Consider the following 20,951-nt stretch of genomic DNA (forward strand, 5'->3'; position numbering starts at 1 on the left):
AGTGTAAGCGTGTGCGCGCAAATGTATACAGATATAAGGGTAAAGGGTACAAAATATCCGAGAAATGGAAAGCTGGAAACAAAGTACAAAATATAAGAAAACATGAACGCGAAAAGTCTGGAAATGAAATTATAAAGAAACTACGATCGAAAATAAAATGCAAAGGAAATGCAAACATCTGACAGGTTTTGAATCAATTATCGCTATACCCCCACCCACACCAGTAATCTAACATTTGTGAATAATGTAGATAGTAGGCAAAAATGAAATGTGTCCATTTAAATAATATAATACACAAGTACAATTTCAGATATCAGGTTCAATTTCATTTGTTTTTCTGGCTACATTCCAGTTTAGATCTCCACAATCTCTCTTCAAAACAGTGAACTATGGTTTCAATAATGCTTTTCCAGACAGGTTTTGGCGCAGAGTATAAGCTGTTCACCTCTAAGTAGAAAACGTTTCTAAGCTGGTATGTAACAAGAACACGGTAAATGTATATAACAAGTACACGGTAAATGTATGTAACAAGAACACGCTAAATGTATGTAACAATAACATGGTAAATGTATGTAACAAGAACACGGTAAATGTATGTAACAAGAACACGGTAAATATCTTAAACAAAACCATTGGTCCCACACTTGTGTATCAGAAAATGAAGATTCGTCTGTTGAACACAATTTTCCATGCTAATGAATCATTAGCTCTGCCGATTTTATTGAAGCAACCTAATTTGATTTTATCAACATATCCCCCAAATGACCTCAATCAAAGGCTGCGTATGGTTGTCTCTTTAGGTGAGCGCTGTGCAATACCTTCTTGCAGCTTTTCTTTGATAGACGTCTAAATTATATATCTGTGACCATAATTCGCATCCAATGCATCATTGTAGGCAAAGCTATCACAAGATTTTAGCACTGTTAACTGGATTCATGCCACCCTTTCCGATGCCAATTCTAACAAGGGAATAGAATACTGATCTTCTTTCATCCCCATGAATCTTCTCTGGGGCATTATTTGGAAGATCAGATGAGAAAGTATTCCCAGCACATTTTCTTGACGAAACTATAGGAATCTGTTTATCTCCTAGCATGAACATGTTCTCTTGCATTACTCTTGTCTATGAAAATATGACAATATTGCTTTTATCAGCACTGTATAGCAGTCTCTACTTCGATGCATAGTCATGGAGGTTGAGTTGCAAAATACCAATGCCATTAAAGGATGAGGCTTAGGGTTCTCAGTAGCTAGTAGAACAGGGGGGATGCTTGAGGTACCAATTTTTATTCCAATTTTGTTGATTCCAATGCGGATATTAGGTCATTTATCACAATCAAGAATAGCCATTGATAGGAAATGTATATAACACAAATTAAAATAGTTACCTAAGCATATGATACGATACATTCCGAACAAACAGCGATAATCATAGGTAATACTAATTACTTACCAAGGAAAAATCGCTGCAGCAAATAAAGACCTTCCGTCGTTTCCTAAATTGAAACTCTTCTACATGTACATTTATAGTGGAATGAGTTCAGTTAAAAGGTTCCATCTAATTTTCCCTTCCCAATTCTTTCGTATCGGTGTTGAAGATTTTCCAACAAGGGTATTGAGGCTGTACCCTACACTGGCTATCCATTCAATCCAGAATTAAACACAAAATTTGTTCTCTGTGCTTCGTTTCTCTGACGGATTCTAGTCCAACAAACCTATCCAACCTCACCCATGTATACACATGAGCAAGATACTTACGCTCCTCTTCTGACAATCGTATATTCATTATTCCCACTATGAAAACAAAGTCACATGGACAGCGTTCGTTTGCATACCAGGACCCAGCAACGTGGAATGAATTGCCTACTGAACTTAGACACAAATACACAGTGATCCCATTCGAGAGTGCTCTCAAAACTCACTTATTTCGACTGCAAGAACAAACGTAAAGACCTAATAATGTTTCCTATCTTAAATATTATCAGCATGTTTTTTCTATGTATTCTAATTTCATGGTGTTTGTTTTTGTAATCATATCATTATGTATGTTTTTTATCTTATAGGTGTTGTCTAATGTTGTAAAGCGCTTAGAGCTTCTAAAGATTAGGCGCTATACAAAGTCCTCATTATTCTTATTCTTATTATTATTATTATTATTATTATTATTCCTACTACCAGTTGGACATTAGTACTAATCCTACTACTGCCAGTTGGAGATTAGTACTAATCCTACTACTACCAGCTGGACATTAGTACTAATCCTACTACTACCAGTTGGACATTAGTGCTAATCCTACTACTACCAGTTGGACATTATTACTATTCCTACTACTACCAGCTTGATATTAGTACTAATCCTACTACCATCAGTTGGAGATTAGTCCTAATCCTGCTACTACCAGTTGAACATTAGTACTAATCCTACTACTACCAACTGGACATTAGTATTTATCCTACACCTACCAGTTAGACATTAGTACTAATCCTACTATTACCAGTAGAATATTAATACTACTCGTACTACCACCAGTTGGACATTAGTACTATTCACACTGCTACCAGTTGGACATCAGTACTATTCGCACTACCACCAGTCGGAAATTAGTAATATTCGTATTACTGCCAGTTTGACATTAGTACTAATCCTACTACTATCAGTTGGACATTAGTACTAATCATACCACTGCCAGTTGGACATTAGTACTATTCCTGCCACTACCAGTTGGACATTAGTGCTAATCCTACTACTACCAGTTGGAGATTAGTCCTAATCCAACTACTACCAGTTGGGGATTAGTACTAATCCTACTACTACCAGTTCGACATTAGTACTAATCCTACTACTATCAGCTGGACATTAGTACTAATCATACCACTGCCAGTTGGACATTAGTACTTTTCCTACCACTACCAGTTGGACATTGGTACTAATCCTACCAATACCAGTTGGACATTAGTACTATTCCTACCACTACCAGTTGGACATTAGTACTAATCCTACCAATACCAGTTGGATATTAGTACTAATCTTACCAATACCAGTTGGACATTAGTACTATTCCTACTACCACCAGCTGGACATTAATACTAATCCTACTACTACCAGTTGGATATTAAAACTAATCCTACTATTACCAGTAGCACATTAGTATTATTCGCACTACTACCAGCTGTACATTAGTACTATTCGTATTACTGCCAGTTTGACATTAGTACTAATCCTATTACTATCAGATGGACATTAGTACTAATCCTACTACTACCAGTTTGATATTAGTACTAATCCTACTATTACCAGTAGCACATTAGTATTATTCGCACTACTACCAGCTGTACATTAGTACTATTCGTATTACTGCCAGTTTGACATTAGTACTAATCCTATTACTATCAGTTGGACATTAGTACTAATCCTACTACTACCAGCTGGACATTAGTACTATTCCTGCTACTACCAGTTGGACATTAGTACTAATCCTACTACTACCAGTTGGACATTAGTGCTAATCCTACTACTACCAATTGGAGATTAGTGCTAATCCTATCACTACCAGTTGGACATTAGTACTATTCCTACTACTACCAACTGGACATTAGTATTTATCCTACACCTACCAGTTAGACATTAGTACTAATCCTACTATTACCAGTAGAATATTAATACTACTCGTACTACCACCAGTTGGACATTAGTACTATTCACACTGCTACCAGTTGGACATCAGTACTATTCGCACTACCACCAGTCAGAAATTAGTAATATTCGTATTACTGCCAGTTTGACATTAGTACTAATCCTATTACTATCAGTTGGACATTAGTACTAATCATACCACTGCCAGTTGGACATTAGCACTATTCCTGCCACTACCAGTTGGACATTAGTACTAATCCTACTACTACCAGTTGGAGATTAGTGCTAATTCTACTACTACCAGCTGGACATTAGTACTATTCCTACTACTACCAACTGGACATTAGTACTATTCCTGCCACTACCAGTTGGACATTAGTGCTAATCCTACTACTACCAGCTGGACATTAGTACTATTCCTGCCACTACCAGTTGGACATTAGTGCTAATCCTACTACTACCAGCTGGACATTAGTAATATTCCTACTACTACCAGCTGGACATTAGTACTATTCCTGCCACTACCAGTTGGACATTATTACTAATCCTACTACTACCAGTTGGAGATTAGTCCTAATCCTACTACTACCAGCTGGGGATTAGTACTAATCCTGCTACTACCAGTTGGGGATTAGTACTAATCCTACTACTACCAGTTCGACATTAGTACTAATCCTACTACTAATTAGTACTAATCCTACCACTACCAGTTGGACATTAGTACTATTCCTACCAATACCAGTTGGACATTAGTACTATTCCTACTACTACCAGTTGGATATTAGTACTAATCCTACTATTACCAGTAGCACGTTAGTATTATTCGCACTACTACCAGCTGTACATTAGTACTATTCGTATTACTGCCAGTTTGACATTAGTACTAATCCTATTACTATTAGTTGGACATTAGTACTAATCCTACTACTACCAGTTGGACATTATTACTATTCGCACTACTACCAGCTTGACATTAGTACTAATCCTACTGCTACCAGTTGGACATTAGTACTATTCCTACTGCTACCAGTTGGACATTAGTACTAATCCTACTACTACCAGTTCGACATTAGTAGTAATCCTATCACTACCAGTTGGACATTAGTACTATTCCTACCACAAACGGTTGGATATTAGTACTATTCCTACCACTACCAGTTGGACATTAGTGCTAATCCTACTTCTACCAGTTGGACGTTAGTACTAATCCTACTGCTACCAGTTGAACATTAGTACTATTCATGCTACTACCAGTTGGACGTTAGTACTAATTATGCTACTACCAGCCGGACACTAGTATTATTCCTACAACTGCTACCAGTTGGACATTATTTTGGCACTCTGAAGATAAAAGAAAGTGTAATTTTACATGACTAGCCAATGCAGTTAGGAGATAGAATGCTGTCTTGTAGACTTCTGTCTCAATTTGATCATTAGTCAGTTTTCTTTTTCGTAGATATATCAATCTCTTATAAGTACATTAATTATGAAAATATGTTATGTGTATGCTAATGTTATATACATCATCTTTCTCCAAACATGTTTGGTGTGTCCTTTACAAATTAGAAATGACATAACACCATATGGTATCACAAAATTAAAGTCATTTCCCTTACAGCTATGCCATATAAATAGCATCAACATAGATTCTAAATATTACATCTACTTAAAATCTAATTCAATGGTGTGTGTGTATGTGTGTGTGTGAGAGAGAGAGAGAGAGAGAGAGAGAGAGAGAAAGTACGTGGTTGTCATTTTCGTAAGTGGCTGTATTTTAGTTTATATGCATCTGTAAGTTTGTTTATGTAGAGAATAATATAAACATTAACTATGCCTTCAAAGAAGTTATGTTTCCTACTGCTCTCATATGCTTATGATCCTTTATTTTCTGTTCGCTTTGACTGCAATATATTTATCTATTATGTAATATTCCTTAAAGATACTTTTAAGCCATTTAATGTAGGTATGTCTCTATTCACCTTATATTCACTTTAAGTTTAAATATATTCTTAGATCAGTCACTCTACGAGACTGCAAACGAAGCCTTTGTATTGGAAATGAAGTCTATTTTATTGCAAACGAAGCCTACTTTACTGGCTATGTAACCTATTTCAATCAATATCAACGGTCATCAAACGCATTTTGTACAACGCAAAGAGAATCTGTAACCCAGATTTTAATCAGAGTCCTTTATTCCAACGAAAGCATAAATAGGTTTGCTAATGAAACAAAAACAACTCTTTTATGTTTACAGTTCCTGCCAGGACCGGTGCCAATGCCGGGGCCGGGACAAGCTAAAACACACTGGATCAAATAGATGCAGCCTTAACAGTGGCTTTCATAAACTTGATACATTAAAAAGCTGCTGAATTTTAAAAGCATTGCAGTAATTATGTGATGTTTAAGGAAAAATCCTTTTTTGATTGTTCTTTGAAAATAATAAGTTATGTCTCATATGTAGGGTCTGCTCAATAGGTGATACAGTCACCCCTGTTCAAACCAATGCTCAAATATTTAATATCGTCAGGACATATCTCAGTCTAAGATTGATATTCAAGAAACAAAATATTTTATACTCAGAGCAGATATAGAAATATAAAGGTACGACTTTAGATTGTGGAATTATCATTTTGTAGTAGATTCTTTTGCACGCAGAGATTTGATAATACGAGACTAGACCATGTCCTATTTAGCCATTCCAAACATATGTTGATTCACTTGCTCAATCATCTACGCCACACAACTGGTAGCCTGTCTCCTCAAACCCATTGTTGATTTCTTCATCCAGAGCAGTCTTCAGTTCTGACCAGAACAGCCTGTTCTTTGTGCTTTGTCGTGCCCATTCAATTGGTTTTGAGCTCCTGAAAAGATGCTGCACTGATTTCTTCATATGCTGGGAGTATATACCTTCTAGAAGAACCGGAATAATGAAATGTGGACCCAACTTGACAGCTCGCTCTTGGGCCACATTTAGTTGGTATGTACACCACTGACATGCTGTAAAGTTCTTGGACAAGACAAGGATGACTGTCTTACTTTTATAGATGTTATCAACGATCTCATCACATCTTGCCACGCCCGGGACAGAATAGCGATCTCTGATGTAAACATTGTACTTAGCTTCTCCCAATTCTTTTAAAAGGTCGTGGATGACCCAGGCACTATCTTTTTCTGCATAGGCCACGTAAGTGTTGTATTCGAACGTGTGTGTGAGCGAACGGTATTCACTGCGCCTCCTTTGGCGCATCTTGTGACAAAGGAATTTGATTTCCCATCTGTAGACGTACGCTACAATAAGGAGCACTGTAAATACCAAACAAATAATGGCAGAAGAGACAACGCATAGTACAAGTTCATATTTGACATTTGTACAATGTGTTGGTTTAGCTTCGTTCAAAGGCGTGTGATACATCGGTTGTGGTTTATAGCACCGATAGGCATCTGGGTATCTAGAGAATATATTCTTCTTGTTGGGGTCGCTGAGCACTTCATTTATCCACTTCTGCAATTCGAATATGTCGCAGTCACATTGAAAATAATTGTAGGCAAAGTCAAAAACTTCTAAACTTTTAAGCGTGGCTGGAGGGAGAGGTGGTACTGGGAAATCACTGACGAGATTATCAGACATGTTCAAATACTTTAACTTTGTGAGGTTCTGAAAGGCATTTTCCGAAAACTGCTCAATTTTGTTTCTATATAAATCCAAATACTTCAGGTTCGGAAAGTTTACAAGCAAGTCATCTGGTAATTGACGAAGATAAACATTTTTCATGATCAGCGTCTCCAAATTGGATAATTTTGATAGTTTTTGGGCACCAACACTGAGTAAATAATTATCAGACACATCTATGGACGTTAAGTTAGGTAAATATTTGAATATATCATCATCAACTTCCGTATGATCTTCGAAGTTCAGACCATTTCCGCTTACATCTAGGACTTGCAGTGAATCAATTTTGAGGGCTTCGTTTCCAATTTTTCTTAAAGTCGTACTCATTTCACTCAAGATCAAAGTTTTCAAGGAGGTAGAGTTTTGAAAACTATGGATTTCGTTGATCTGTTCCATGTCATTTCTGCTCAGATTGAGGGTTTTAAGCGTCTTAAGGCAGTTCCAGTTTTGTGAGTAAGGAAGAATTATTTGATTCCAGGATAAATCAAGGTTCTTGAGATTGATGTAAAATGAGTGTCCAGTTTCGAAATCACAAAAGACTGGAGGAAATATATTAATCTGGTTGTGAGACAGGTTGAACAGTTCTAGCGTCCTAATTCCCGAACTTAGATTAAGCTTATTGATCCAGTTGCCGTGCAAATCAAGATGGACAAGTTTCGTGAAATTTTTAAAAATTCTATCCTCGAGTTCTATTATTTCATTTTCACGCATGCTGAGATACGTAAGGTGTCTACCCTCGAAGTATTCAAATATTTTGTTCACACCATTCTGTATCAAAAGCTGGTCTAACTTTAGTGTACTAAGCGGAGCGTGGTTAAGGCTACCAAGGGCATTTTGAATCGATCTGAGGTTTTCCTCTTGGTGAGAGACAATTTTGTTGAAGCTCAGATCTAGAAATTTCAGTTGTGTCAGATTAGTAAATACATCCCCCACAAATAGCGTAATTTTGCAATTTTGCAGGTTCAGCGTTGTTAAAGTTTCAAAGGAACACGACAGATTCCTGGTTTCATTGATGCTCAATACCTGTATGCTGCTGTTTGAAAGTGTTAAATATTTTATGCCACAAGGAATGCGTGGAATATATGTTAAATTCCGATCATGACATTTTATAGTTCTTTTGCTGCAATAGCAGTGTGCAGGACACGTAACATCGTCGCAATCCCCTGGGCATGGACTGACTTCGTATGCTCCACACTCTTTCACGAGGAAGAGAATTAGCGTTACAACAAAAGTTCCGAAAAGAAACATTCTCTGGCCCATCCTTTAGTGTTGGTCGGAGATCTGGAAAAGAATGAAATACTTTCAAAATGTATTCTAAACTTGTTCCACTTCTACATCGGTAAAGTTAAGTAGAATGACGCGTCGGTTCACTTACTCTTAGGGGAGTCGGGGGCGCCCGTGTGTGTGTGTGTGTGTGTGTGTGTGTGTGAATCAGAGAAAAATTCTGTTTGCATGTGTATAACTTTTGATATTTCCAAATATACAAACAGGACGAGATTTCATCACGAATTTAAATGCTCGCAAATTATCAAGTAATTTTTAAAACGACTTTAATTTGTGCCGCGTTTCACTGATATTAAACAATAATCACCACAAGCACAATGAGCTATTTTGGAATTTTGTGTTTTCTCAGACGTTTTAGCAAAACTGTTAAGTAGTTAGACAGCTGTGCTATAGACAAGAAAAATTACATTTTCATGAAATTGTTTTATTCGGTTTCAACCTAATAGTCTTTCATGATAGTGCATCGAACTTTGTATACCAGACATTGTGTTATGAACACCTCAGTATCTAGAATGTATGCATATTGTGTTATGTCAGAATGTATGCACAGTGTAATATATCTAGAATGTATACATAGTGTGTTATATCTAGAATGTATGCATATTGTGTTATGTCAGAATGTATGCACAGTGTAATATATCTAGAATGTAGACATAGTGTGTTATATCTAGAATGTATGCATAGTGTGTTATATCTAGAATGTGTGGATATTGTGTTGTATCTAGAATGTATGCATAGTGTGTTATATCTAGAATGTGTTCATATTGTGTTATGTCAGAATGTATGCACAGTGTAATATATCTAGAATGTATACATAGTGTGTTATATCTAGAATGTATGCATAGTGTGTTATATCAAGAATGTGTGCATAGTATGTTATATCTAAAATGTATGCATAGTGTGTTATATCTAGAATGTATGTATAGTATGTTATATGTTAAATGTATGCACAGTGCGTTATAGGTATCGGCACCAAACCTATAGAACTTATCTTTTTCTCTACATTATAAAATGCCAGAACATTTCATGCATCACATACGGATAGAAAATACAGAACTCGTGTAAACAGAGTTGTAAATATCCGTCATACTAACGCGACTAGATATGCAAATACCTATATAAGGGAGGAATTCTTATCTGTACCGGCTTTGGTCTTTTCTAAGTTATCCATTTAGCACTACTCTTTCTCTCTCTGCTTATGCATACAGAAAGTGCTTCTATTTTATTTTGTAAAGCAGAATTTGACAATCCAACACTGAAAGTAATATTCCCGCAGTATCCGATTAAAATGAAACTTGGGAAGTCTTAAGTTCCAACTGGAAACTATTGGCTCTACGGTTATTACTATAAAAAATAGTACATGCAAATATGCATAAATATGTATTGAGAACGGGGAGGTGGGGGTTAGGAGATGAATAACACAAACTGCGGTAAATTGCATGAAAGAGATTGTTTTTCAAGATTTATATTTAAAAAATCGGTTTTAAAGTTGGATTAGTTTATGAAGACTAGGTAAACATCAATAATATAGTCTATGGATATATTTTAGCATTTAGAGGCAGTGTAGCAAAGAGTGTTGTGATCCAAATTATTCTATAAATGGTACACTTTCTAACATGTATATATTTGGATACATTTTTATTAACTAATGTGGTAAAATCCTCAACATGCTACCCAAATTTCATGGTTTCATTTGCCATTTATGAGAGTGTGATTAGTATCCCAATGAAAATCTCAAAAAAGAATTTTCACTAAAAATGTTACTTTTCATTCTCAATAAAGCATGACCAGCTAAACCCATGTATATTGTGTGTTATCTTCACCCGATTTTCGACTGTTTTACATTGTTCCATATAATTAGCACCGTGAATCATGTTGTAGACAGGGAGAGATGGGAGAACGTACCTTTAGAAAGATAAATAAGAACCAAGAGGAACTACAATGGAACGCCAGCGTACGATACTCGCTTTGTAACTTGTCTGTACATTGTACTTGCTTTGTAACGACTGTACATGGAGTTGTTTTCGGGGATGAAAGTCGGGGTAGGAAAGGGCGAATCATGATGCTAAGATCTAGTTTCGTTTGAATTACTGATATGATCATTAGTAATCTACCACGTGCGCTAGCTAATGACTATTAATAAAATGACAACATGATGCATTTGGCATTTCCAAATATGATCAAGTGTCAAGCAAGTAACAAGAAAAAAAATATTCCATCCAGTACGTATTAGGTGATGGTGCAAATGGACGACCAGACAAGACAGTCACTGATATACCATCTAAGTACATGCTCAACATGTTTTAAGCGTTCTTTTCGTCTGTCACACTGGCTGACATTCAGTATTAATAAGTCTTCAACTGATAAAACACTATGATAAAACTCAAAACTGCATTGTCCTTCCCCCGAAAACGGAACCTCGCATCAACGTAGAACACAATCAGCATCACTTACATTGACATCAAAGACCTTTGTTCTGTAAAATTAGTCAACCTCCCAAAAACTGTATTAGCCAACCTCCCAAAAACGGTACACTACCTATTGCTGGCCTAGACCAGGAGGATTAACTATAACCTGTTCAAACATTCAAGGAGACCTGAGCAAAAATGGGGACGTGCAAGTCGTATACATCAAATTTTCAGTTTGTTTGAAGTTCATTTGCAATTTTGGAACTGCATTTGTGTCCCCGACCACAACGATCCCCATTAAAGAATGACTTGTGAAGATACTCCAAACGAAATAAAACAGGGTAAGGTATGATCAAAGGTCTAATAATACGTGCATGTCAACGGAAAATTAAAGGTACAAAAGAAATTCATTCGTATATTTGAAGTTAAAGATATAAGAAAGTCTTGTGGAAATTGTACTAAACGGAAGTACACAAACTAGTATAGCTAAATCTTTCCAAAAAGTGTTAATAAAATACTACCACAGACTTCCACCTGGTTTAGCAATATAAAATATTTTCTACTTTAGAACAGGTATAACTTAGAGGAAGGCTTCTAGTCCATGCCAAAGTACTCTCAGTGACTTTTGACAAGTTTAATGATTATCCCCTGGAAAACCATGGTTCCCACAAATCCTGAAGTCGCACTGAAAATATGAAGTATAGCTTGATATTTAAATCGCATTTAGAAGTTATGTACTAAGTGTATTTTTGGCTGTACGGTTTACAAGGAGAGGTTTCATTACATCCTATCTCCGATCTCCAACTCCTCTCCTGGGCATCCTGGACATGGTAAGAGTCTATGGTGAAATATTCTCAAAGTTTTCATGTTGTACCTCGGGGAACGTTTTCTGTCCCTATTTATCCAGGGGGGCACACTTGAATTGCAAAACGTCATGCAAATCTACACTTCATAGGAAAGTCACATTCAAAATTTGACCACTGTGTCGCGGATAGTAAACGAATGGTTACATTTAAATGTCACATGACAAAAGCACCGATAAACAGATCGGAAACTACTATACCTGCCTTTTTCCCAAAACGCAGATATAAAAATATTGATACAGGAACGAAGTGGATCGACAACCCACGACTAGCGAACACCTTCCTGCTCGAACTTCGTACGATATTTCCCAGAGTGAACCATCTGCATAAGTCAACCACGATAAGTGAATGTATTTATCTATCTACTGGAATGAAATTTTGTAGTTGCTTTGATAGATAGATAGATAGATAGATAGATAGATAGATAGATAGATAGATAGATAGATAGATAGATAGATAGATAGTTAGATAGATAGATAGATAGATAGATAGATAGACGGATGGATGGATGGATGGACGGACGGACGGACGGACGGGTGGGTGGGTGGGTGGGTGGATGGACGGACGGACGGAGAGACGGATGGATGAATGGATGGATGGATGGATTGATGGATGGAGAGAAAATGAAATAAGTTAGACAAGATAAGATAGATGCTGATAAATGAGCTAAAATAATAGTAACTTGGTTCTGCTTGACATGAAGCCATTAATATTTACATAAGCGTGATTAACTCAGGTGCATATATAAATCGACGATCGACTAATCTAAAATGATTCAAAGCTCGTTTACAGATGTACCAATATTATTTATTTGCATTCCTAAAATGCTAATACTATACAGGAGAATCGTCACCGGTGGAAAGGTCAGAACGTGTTATAAATTATCTTTACAATTTCGACATAGGGATGAGGTCGAGGTTGGGGTTGGGTGCGTTCTGTAAGGTACATTATATATAATGAAGCACTCCCACCACCTACTACACAACCAGTAGTAAATAAAACCTAATATGGAATATCATGACCAGTAAGAACTCTGACGCACCGGATCCGAAGCAAACAATTTTGATTACACTGGTCAACAGTGAAATCATTACTGACTTGAAAAGGCCCTAATCTGTAGTATTTTGGTGTGCCGAACACGAATATAACCGTGAAAAATTTGTATTGGCTCTCGTTTTGAAGATATTCATATACCTCATTTTCTATGTTTCACTGTGTAAATTTCTCCAGTAGGACTGCAGCAACATCCGGAATAATGATGTAACATTGCATAATACCATCATGCTCACATCATCCACAGTTGATTGCATCATTTTCTGATGCAATGCAATACTAATGCCATGCGGCTGCTGAAGTAAGTTGACGTCAGCAGTGTACTATACATGTGTAGGCCTATTATACTAATGCCAGGCGGCTGCTGAAGCTGACGTAAGCAGTGTACTATATAAAGCCCAATCAGATAGGTTCAGCATTTAAAATATTTTAGACGTTGTGCGAGACAGTTCAAGCTACTGTTACATAAAACTTATTATTTTATCCATTTACGTACAATAAAGAACAGTAATGCCTCGAAAGTGTGTTAATACCGCGGACAATTTTTGCTATATTTGTGGGGAAGTGACATTTGCCAACCAGAAGAAAAGTATCAATTCTCAAGTGAAGAAGGCATATCATCTTTACTTCGGATGCAAGGTTGGTGACCAAGACAAGCCTTGGGCTCCGCATATATGCTGTGCTACATGTACAACACAGCTTTCACAGTGGTTGAATTGCAAAAGGTCATCAATGCCGTCTGCAGTCCCAATGGTGTGGAGAGAGCCAAGCAACCACCTAAATGACTGTTACTTCTGCTTGGTTCCTCCTCTTTCCGGCGGAATAACGAAGCGAAAGAAGTCGAGAATAGTCTACCCAAACATTCCGTCTGCATTGAGACCAGTTCCACATGGTGAGGGACTTCCTATTCCAGAACCTCCAGCAGAATATTCTCTTGATTCATCTGACGAAGACAAAGGTGAGTCGACCTGTTCTTCTCCTGGTCCATCAGCATGCAGTGATCCAGATTTTCACTGTGGTGCATCATCAACCCCACACAGAATAACACAGGAAGAACTAAATGACCTGATTCGTGATTTGGACTTATCAAAGAACAAGGCAGAATTGCTAGGATCAAGACTCCAACAATGGAATCTTCTAGAAGAAGATGTCACAATTACTGCATATCGAAAGCGCCACCAGCAATTGGAGCCTTTCTTCAGAAAGGAAAGTAATCTGATATTCTGTTCCGATATTGAGGGCCTCATGAATGCTTTAAAAATCACTCATGACCCACAAGAATGGAGACTATTTGTGGACTCTTCGAAACTGAGTCTCAAGGCTGTGCTTTTGCACAATGGAAACATTCTTCCATCTATTCCAGTAGCGTATGCTGTCCACATGAAAGAGACATACGATAACTTAAGGCAGCTACTGAATTCCATTGAGTATAACAAGTACAGCTGGCACCTCTGTGGTGATTTGAAGGTAGTTGCCCTTTTAATGGGACTGCAGCAAGGATATACAAAATACATGTGTTTCTTATGCGAGTGGGATAGCCGAGCAAGGGAAATGCACTACATGAGGAAGGAATGGACTCACAGGCAGAATGTAGCCATTGGAGAGAAGAATATCCAACACCCAGCTCTGGTTGAGGCTCAGAAAATCTTGCTACCACCCCTTCACATCAAACTAGGTTTGATGAAGAACTTCGTGAAAGCCATTGACCGGACTTTGCCAGCATTCCGATACCTGCATGAAAAATTCCCTCGACTCAGCGAAGCAAAGATTAAAGAGGGAGTTTTTGTGGGTCCTCAGATTCGAGAGCTTTTCAAAGATGACCGGTTCAACAACTTGCTGGAAGGTGACGCGAAACAAGCATGGAATGCTTTTCGCCTAGTTTCTACAAACTTTCTCGGAAATGTTAGGGCAGAAAACTATAAGGAACTAGTAGAAGACATGTTGATGAAGTATAAGAAACTTGGCTGCAATATGTCTCTAAAGATTCACTTCCTTCATTCCCATTTGGATTTCTTTCCTAGCAACTGTGGTATTGTTAGTGATGAACACGGCGAACGTTTTCATCAAGATATCGCAACAATGGAACAAAGATACCAGGGAAAATGGTCCACTACAATGCTGGCTGACTACTGCTGGACACTCCTCAGAGATGCTCCCGAACAGCTGTACAAGAGACAGGCGAAGAAATCTAAGATGTAGTCAATGACTTGATTTTTTATAGGTAGGCTATTACAGTTGACCTTTTACTATTGGAATGCATTTCGTTATGTAAACATTAATTTCTTGCAGATTACAAAAAAACTAGAGCCAATTTTGCAATTTGACTGTCATATTCGTGTTCAGCACATAAAAATTGATAAGAATTGACTAATTTTATTTCAGTAACATGACTTTTGTAAAAATTTGTTGTCCAGTGTTATTAAGAGTGAGATATAAAATGGTTATTGAAATTTGGAGGACGGCGTTACAGCTTATTAAGAACGCCTTTTGGAGAAATATTCAGCCTGGATTAATGTCTGAAATTATGATGGGTATTTAGAACAACAATTATACAATTTTGCTTCCTCGATCTTACAAAGGTTGGCTATGTAACCCTGTACGATGCTATAAAATACCACAAGTTCTCACGCAACAATCATTGTAAGTTATTTACTATATATACGGTACCCGTATTTGTAAATGATAAATTGGCCATAAATTGCTTTTAAAAAAATGAAAGTAAGTTCATATACGATATTACATTATTAGTGTGTACACTACAACTATGCATTTTTGTACATATAATACGTAAATACGGTCATAAAAGTACAATATATGTTTTATACAATCATTTTAAAACTGAATGATTCCGTTTAATGTATAAGATCAACGTATTTGTTTGATCCTTCATACTTCTGCTTTTTGCTGACATATCGAGATCTTGCACATATGTTTATTATGAAAGGACATTATGTTCGCACATATGTTTATTATGAAAGGACATTATGTTTACACTATAAACATTAATGCTATGTAACAAAATGTATGTTTAAAAATGAATAAACTATTCTAGTATTTCAGTGAGATGAGTTTCCAGCAGTTTGGTTGTTAGATGATGTAAAGCAAGTGAAATACCACAGTAATATATTGAGGCACTCGCGAGAATGGGAGTTTAACATTACGCCTCCATTTTGGAAGTGTGGAACATTGAAAAAAGTGAATTTAACATCAGTCCATGGGGTTGGCTTTAGCATGACACTCTTGCCACATGAAGAAAAAAAAATGTTCATATCGTCTTTAGGTTAAACATTTGCAAGTCAGTTTGTCCACAAGACAAAATGAAATTTGAAAAGATTAGTTAAGTTCAATTATTGTCCAGTGAAGTTAAGAAGAATATTTTGATCACTTCTGTCGTTTGTTTATTCCTTCATAATATCTGATTTTGTAGACATATCAATATCTTTTAAGTACATTTATGTCACATGTCTTTATGTAACTACTGTTCATGTTACGTTTATGCACGTTTCAAGCTGAATAAACTATTATATTATTTCAGATAGACGAGTTGCCATTATGATGATTGTTTATTTGATGGTTGGTGTCATGTCATTACAACAAAAGTTATATCGTGTTGAGGCAATTGGCGAATAAGAAACATTTTCTTAAGAAGGGGTCTCGGCGTCGCTTCTTTACTTTCTTGTCTATGCATTTACATACAATAAATGTCAAGCGATTTCGACTATTACACGCCAACATAGGTTGCGATTAGGAAATTAAAAGAACATAAACAAATTAAAATAATGGTCGATGAGAATGGTACAACGGAGCCGAAATAACAAATAATAATAATAATAATAATAATAGTATCATAAAATAATAATAATAATAATAATAATAATAATAATAATAATGGATACTTACCAAGGAAAAAGCACTCCAGGAATGGAATATTTAACTTCTATCTTGACATGACGTTAAGGCAGTTGTATGTAAAAAGAATTAGTGAGTTTTTGTCCACGCTTCATTTATATAGAGCTGTCTTCCACAAATAATCACTTCCTCGTCCTCTCGTATTACAGTCTAAGATATTGGCACTAAATTTTTATACGGGTTATATAACGTGGAATGTGGGATGATTTTGAAATCGGTTCGTCTTGTGTAAAAATGGTTATCTCTTTCTCTCCTGTTTCTTAGACGACATTAGAGCGTGCTCTTTGTTCACGGGGTATTTTTATTTCTTTCAGCGAAGTTTATTTCCTTGTTCTGAACCTCACACAAAGAAATACATCGTAATAACAGAATAATGTGCCCGTCAAACACGTTGTAATCGAATAGGGTAACCTATAGACAAAATGGTTCGTCTGCGTGCACACACATATATTTGCAGTAGTGGAAATAAGCCGGTACGCTCAGGCAAGCCGTACAAGTTAGACATTTATTGACAGTACGAACGTCCCAGAAAGACGGGGTCGGGGATCTGACCCTTTTTTAAAGACTTAAACTCTACTTGCACCACTGTTAGTTTGATATCAACAGTAATCATAGTTTCTTTGGCAAAATGTATAAGGCGGTCCATGGCGCTCTGTATCTGTTGTTTTTAAATGTACTAGGCACTGATGCTTGCATGATCATGCAAGTTCATGTATGGATTCGTATTTATCACTTATTTAACACAAGCAAAGAGTAATTCGAGGTATTAATGACGTAAGTTTCCTGCTAAACTTGCTCTACTAAAGGTTTGTAGGCTATCGTTAATGTACTACATACAACTAAAGCAGGCAAAAACATCAACATAATTTCCTGTTGGTTCGTATTTTACACATGCATTCAAATGTGTATACAGATAACAGCACAGATACCTCTAATAACGCGTACTGCACTGCATGTTTACCCTTACTTACACAAACCACTGAGAACTGATCAATCTCAGATTTGGCGTCGCATCATGCGCCTTCAGAAAAAATAGAATTAAGAGCGTGGACACTCAGTTGCCGGTGTAGCTTGCTTTGGCAGAGCCAGGGCAACGCAGGTAGCTGTTAAGTATTTGTTATGCATAAGAAAAGACTGTTAATTGCCGTATGTTTCTGATTTGAGATAAAACGAAGTCAGATGAGGAAACATGCAATTATCAACTCGTTTCAGATTTGAAAGGTCGCAACCCATAACATAGAAAAGGAAATATTGTTTAATGGATTTAAAGTTGGAAAATCTAATATACTCATAACCAATGAGAAAAGAAAGGTAATTCATGGAACAAAAGATCGCGTGCCTCCTTGTATTCCATTACTGTATCCCAGCTTTTCGACCCACCTGTCAATCTCCCCATTCCTACCGTCACTGCCACCGTGTTTGGCACTTGTGTGTGTCTATATGATATTTTATTGATATTCAAATGTTCCAGACAATTGATGCCTCAAATACGTTTTAATTATTTATTTGCACATAGATCCTTCGTTTTCCTTAAGAGAAATGATACCAGATTTCCCGTGATGATAATATATGGCAGAACAAACGTGCGCATATGGAAATTCCACGTGACTGGAATCATGGTAATATCCCGGTCATTACCATCATGAATAAATATAGTTTTAGACAGGAAGTAGATTCTTTTAGAGCAAACTTGAAAACTTTGGAATACTCAGTAAAATAGTTACGTTTATGGGATTAGCACTGTGTGCCCAATAATTCTCATGGATAACATTTTATTACTATTGTTAGTTGCATGACATGTGTAAACTATTGACATAAGAAGTTTCCTGAAATAGTCGATTTCTCAAAAGAAAGGTTTCCATGACTTACCGTACGTCAAATACGACTAGCGGAAACTTTTCAGTCTCGAGTATTGATTGCTTCTCCAGTGTGGGTTGTATTGCGAGTGTTTATGACTACAAAGGACGTATTAATAACGTGAACCAGCCTCCATGTTACCCACATATACCCACATATAGCTGTCTATGACTAGTATATATCCTGGCAGCAAAAAATCTATTTCTAACTAGCGTAGTTAATGCTGGATGGTAAATGTTTCCGAGATTAGAAATGCAGTGATGGTCGCTTGGGCTTTTTGTAAGGTAGTATTGCCTGCAACATGCGCTGCACTCTTGTGAGATACATATTTTTCCTGTGATAAACCCTGCAGGGTAAAATGAAGAAGCATGAATCACGATACTAACAAAGCTCCCATAGTACACCTATTCAAACACATGATATTAAAAATTAAATAACTTCAAATTTCTAAACGATCAGATTCAAAACAATATTTATCATTACATACACATAATTGATGACACTTTCTGTGGCATTGTCTGGATCGACAGTAGTGAAGTGGGGCACTTTGGAGACAATGGGAATTAGCATTAAAAACCACCCTGGGTCACTTTGAGGACAATGGGAAATTTAACATTACGAAAACCCCTGGGTCACTTTAGCGACAATGAGAAATTAACATGGGAATATATTTTGGGTCTGTTGAGCGACAAGGGAAATTGAACATGGGAATAAATCGTGGGTCTGTTGAGCGACAAGGGGAAATTGAACATGGGAATAAATCGTGGGCCTGTTTAGCGACAAGGGGAAATTGATCATGGGGAATAGATCGTGGGACTGTCTAGGGACAATGGGAAATTTAACATTACGGAAACCTCTGGGAGGATATAGCCTCAAGGGAATTTAACATGGGAAAAAGTCTTGGGCAACTCTAGCCTCAATAGGAATTTAACATATGGAAATTGAACATGGTGGGTCTGTATAGCGTCAAGGGGAATTGAACATGGTGGGACTGTCTAGGGACAATGATGGTAGAGGGTCAAACACAACAGAGACAGAGACATACATACACTAGTACAAGCGTGAGATTTATATATAAAGCATTACCAAGACCTGAAATCTTGCTGGGGTGTTCAAAAATTTGCATAATTGTAATGATGCTATAAATAGCTATAATCAAGGAAATGCTCAACGACAAAATGGATGTGACTTAAAGTAACGCTAAAATGACGAAATTGTCCCAGAATGTAAAGGAAAATAAACATATCCCCGAAAATTAAGTTACAATGGTTTAGACTAACATGGATAAAAATAGTAACTACTTACAATATCAACTTGTGTGACGATCGTGGATAAACACCCGTGTATCTATTTATAGCTATAATCAGCTGAAATTCCTATGAAATCTCACTATCTATTTATAGCTACAACTTGTGGGTTATTCCTTTGGAAACCCCACTATCTTTTAATAGCCTCAGCTTGAGTGACGTTCCTGTTTATGAACTCTAGTACATATGTATAGCTACAGCCTGTGGAAAACCCCAAGTCCATATTTATAGTCTCAAAATTTCCAGCGTCAGTGACGTCACTGTATTGGAAACTAGGGGATAAATGGCAACAGTGTTGCAAGTGGCTGACCTGAATACGCGCTACTGTAGGTAGGTAGGTAGAATGTATTTGATAGGGATAAAGGGAGTTTTATAGGGACAAACAGATACCAATACACACACACACACACGCACACACACACACACACACACACACACACACACACACACACCACAGAGGGAAGAAGAACACCTTTTTTACTCCTTTACCACGCTCGGACATCGTACACGTGGCAGAATGTGGAACGATTTCCACCTGCCACACGCCCATGTGTCCTATGTGACGTCATCGCTACCGACCAATCGTAGCGGGCTTTACATACTGCTTGGGTTGACACCTGAAGCATTTCAAACCAACTAAGAAAAATGAGCGTGTGGTGAGACTATTCCCACTCATGTTTAAAGCCTTTCCGTCAGGTTGTTAAGGACTAGTTAGTCCTACACCTGAGTGGCTAAATTTAAAAGTAGTCTGTGAGTACGTAAAAGCCTGGGGGATGAGGCTCTCTTTCCTTCCCCACAAGTAATTAAAAATCACGCGGTGCGTGATTAAACCAGTGATACATGCTCCATTGGAGCGAAAATCACTTTAATTCAAGTAAGCAAGTAAGCAAGTTCGGGTGCCGTCTCTAGCACTCTTGATGACACTAACTGTCTGGGTTATTTTCTTTCTTGCAAGCCCCTAGTCTA

At 37.1% G+C, this 20,951-nt stretch overlaps 1 protein-coding gene across 1 annotated transcript; it reads right to left on the reverse strand.

Annotated features, from left to right (window-relative positions):
* Positions 1-5,854: 5,854 nt before the first annotated feature.
* LOC149800087 (toll-like receptor 2) lies at positions 5,855-17,070 on the reverse strand. Its single transcript, XM_089957190.1, has 2 exons — positions 16,813-17,070; positions 5,855-8,585 (listed from the first exon to the last, which is right to left on the reverse strand). Exon 2 carries the CDS (start codon positions 8,562-8,564, stop codon positions 6,357-6,359), a length of 2,208 nt encoding a protein of 735 aa, XP_089813316.1. The 5' UTR covers positions 8,565-8,585; positions 16,813-17,070; the 3' UTR covers positions 5,855-6,356.
* Between the last annotated feature and the right edge of the window lie 3,881 nt (positions 17,071-20,951).

This window comes from Sinohyriopsis cumingii, chromosome 5 (genome assembly GCF_028554795.1).
Source record: "Sinohyriopsis cumingii isolate HCF-2022 chromosome 5, ASM2855479v2, whole genome shotgun sequence".
Taxonomy (NCBI): domain Eukaryota; kingdom Metazoa; phylum Mollusca; class Bivalvia; order Unionida; family Unionidae; genus Sinohyriopsis; species Sinohyriopsis cumingii.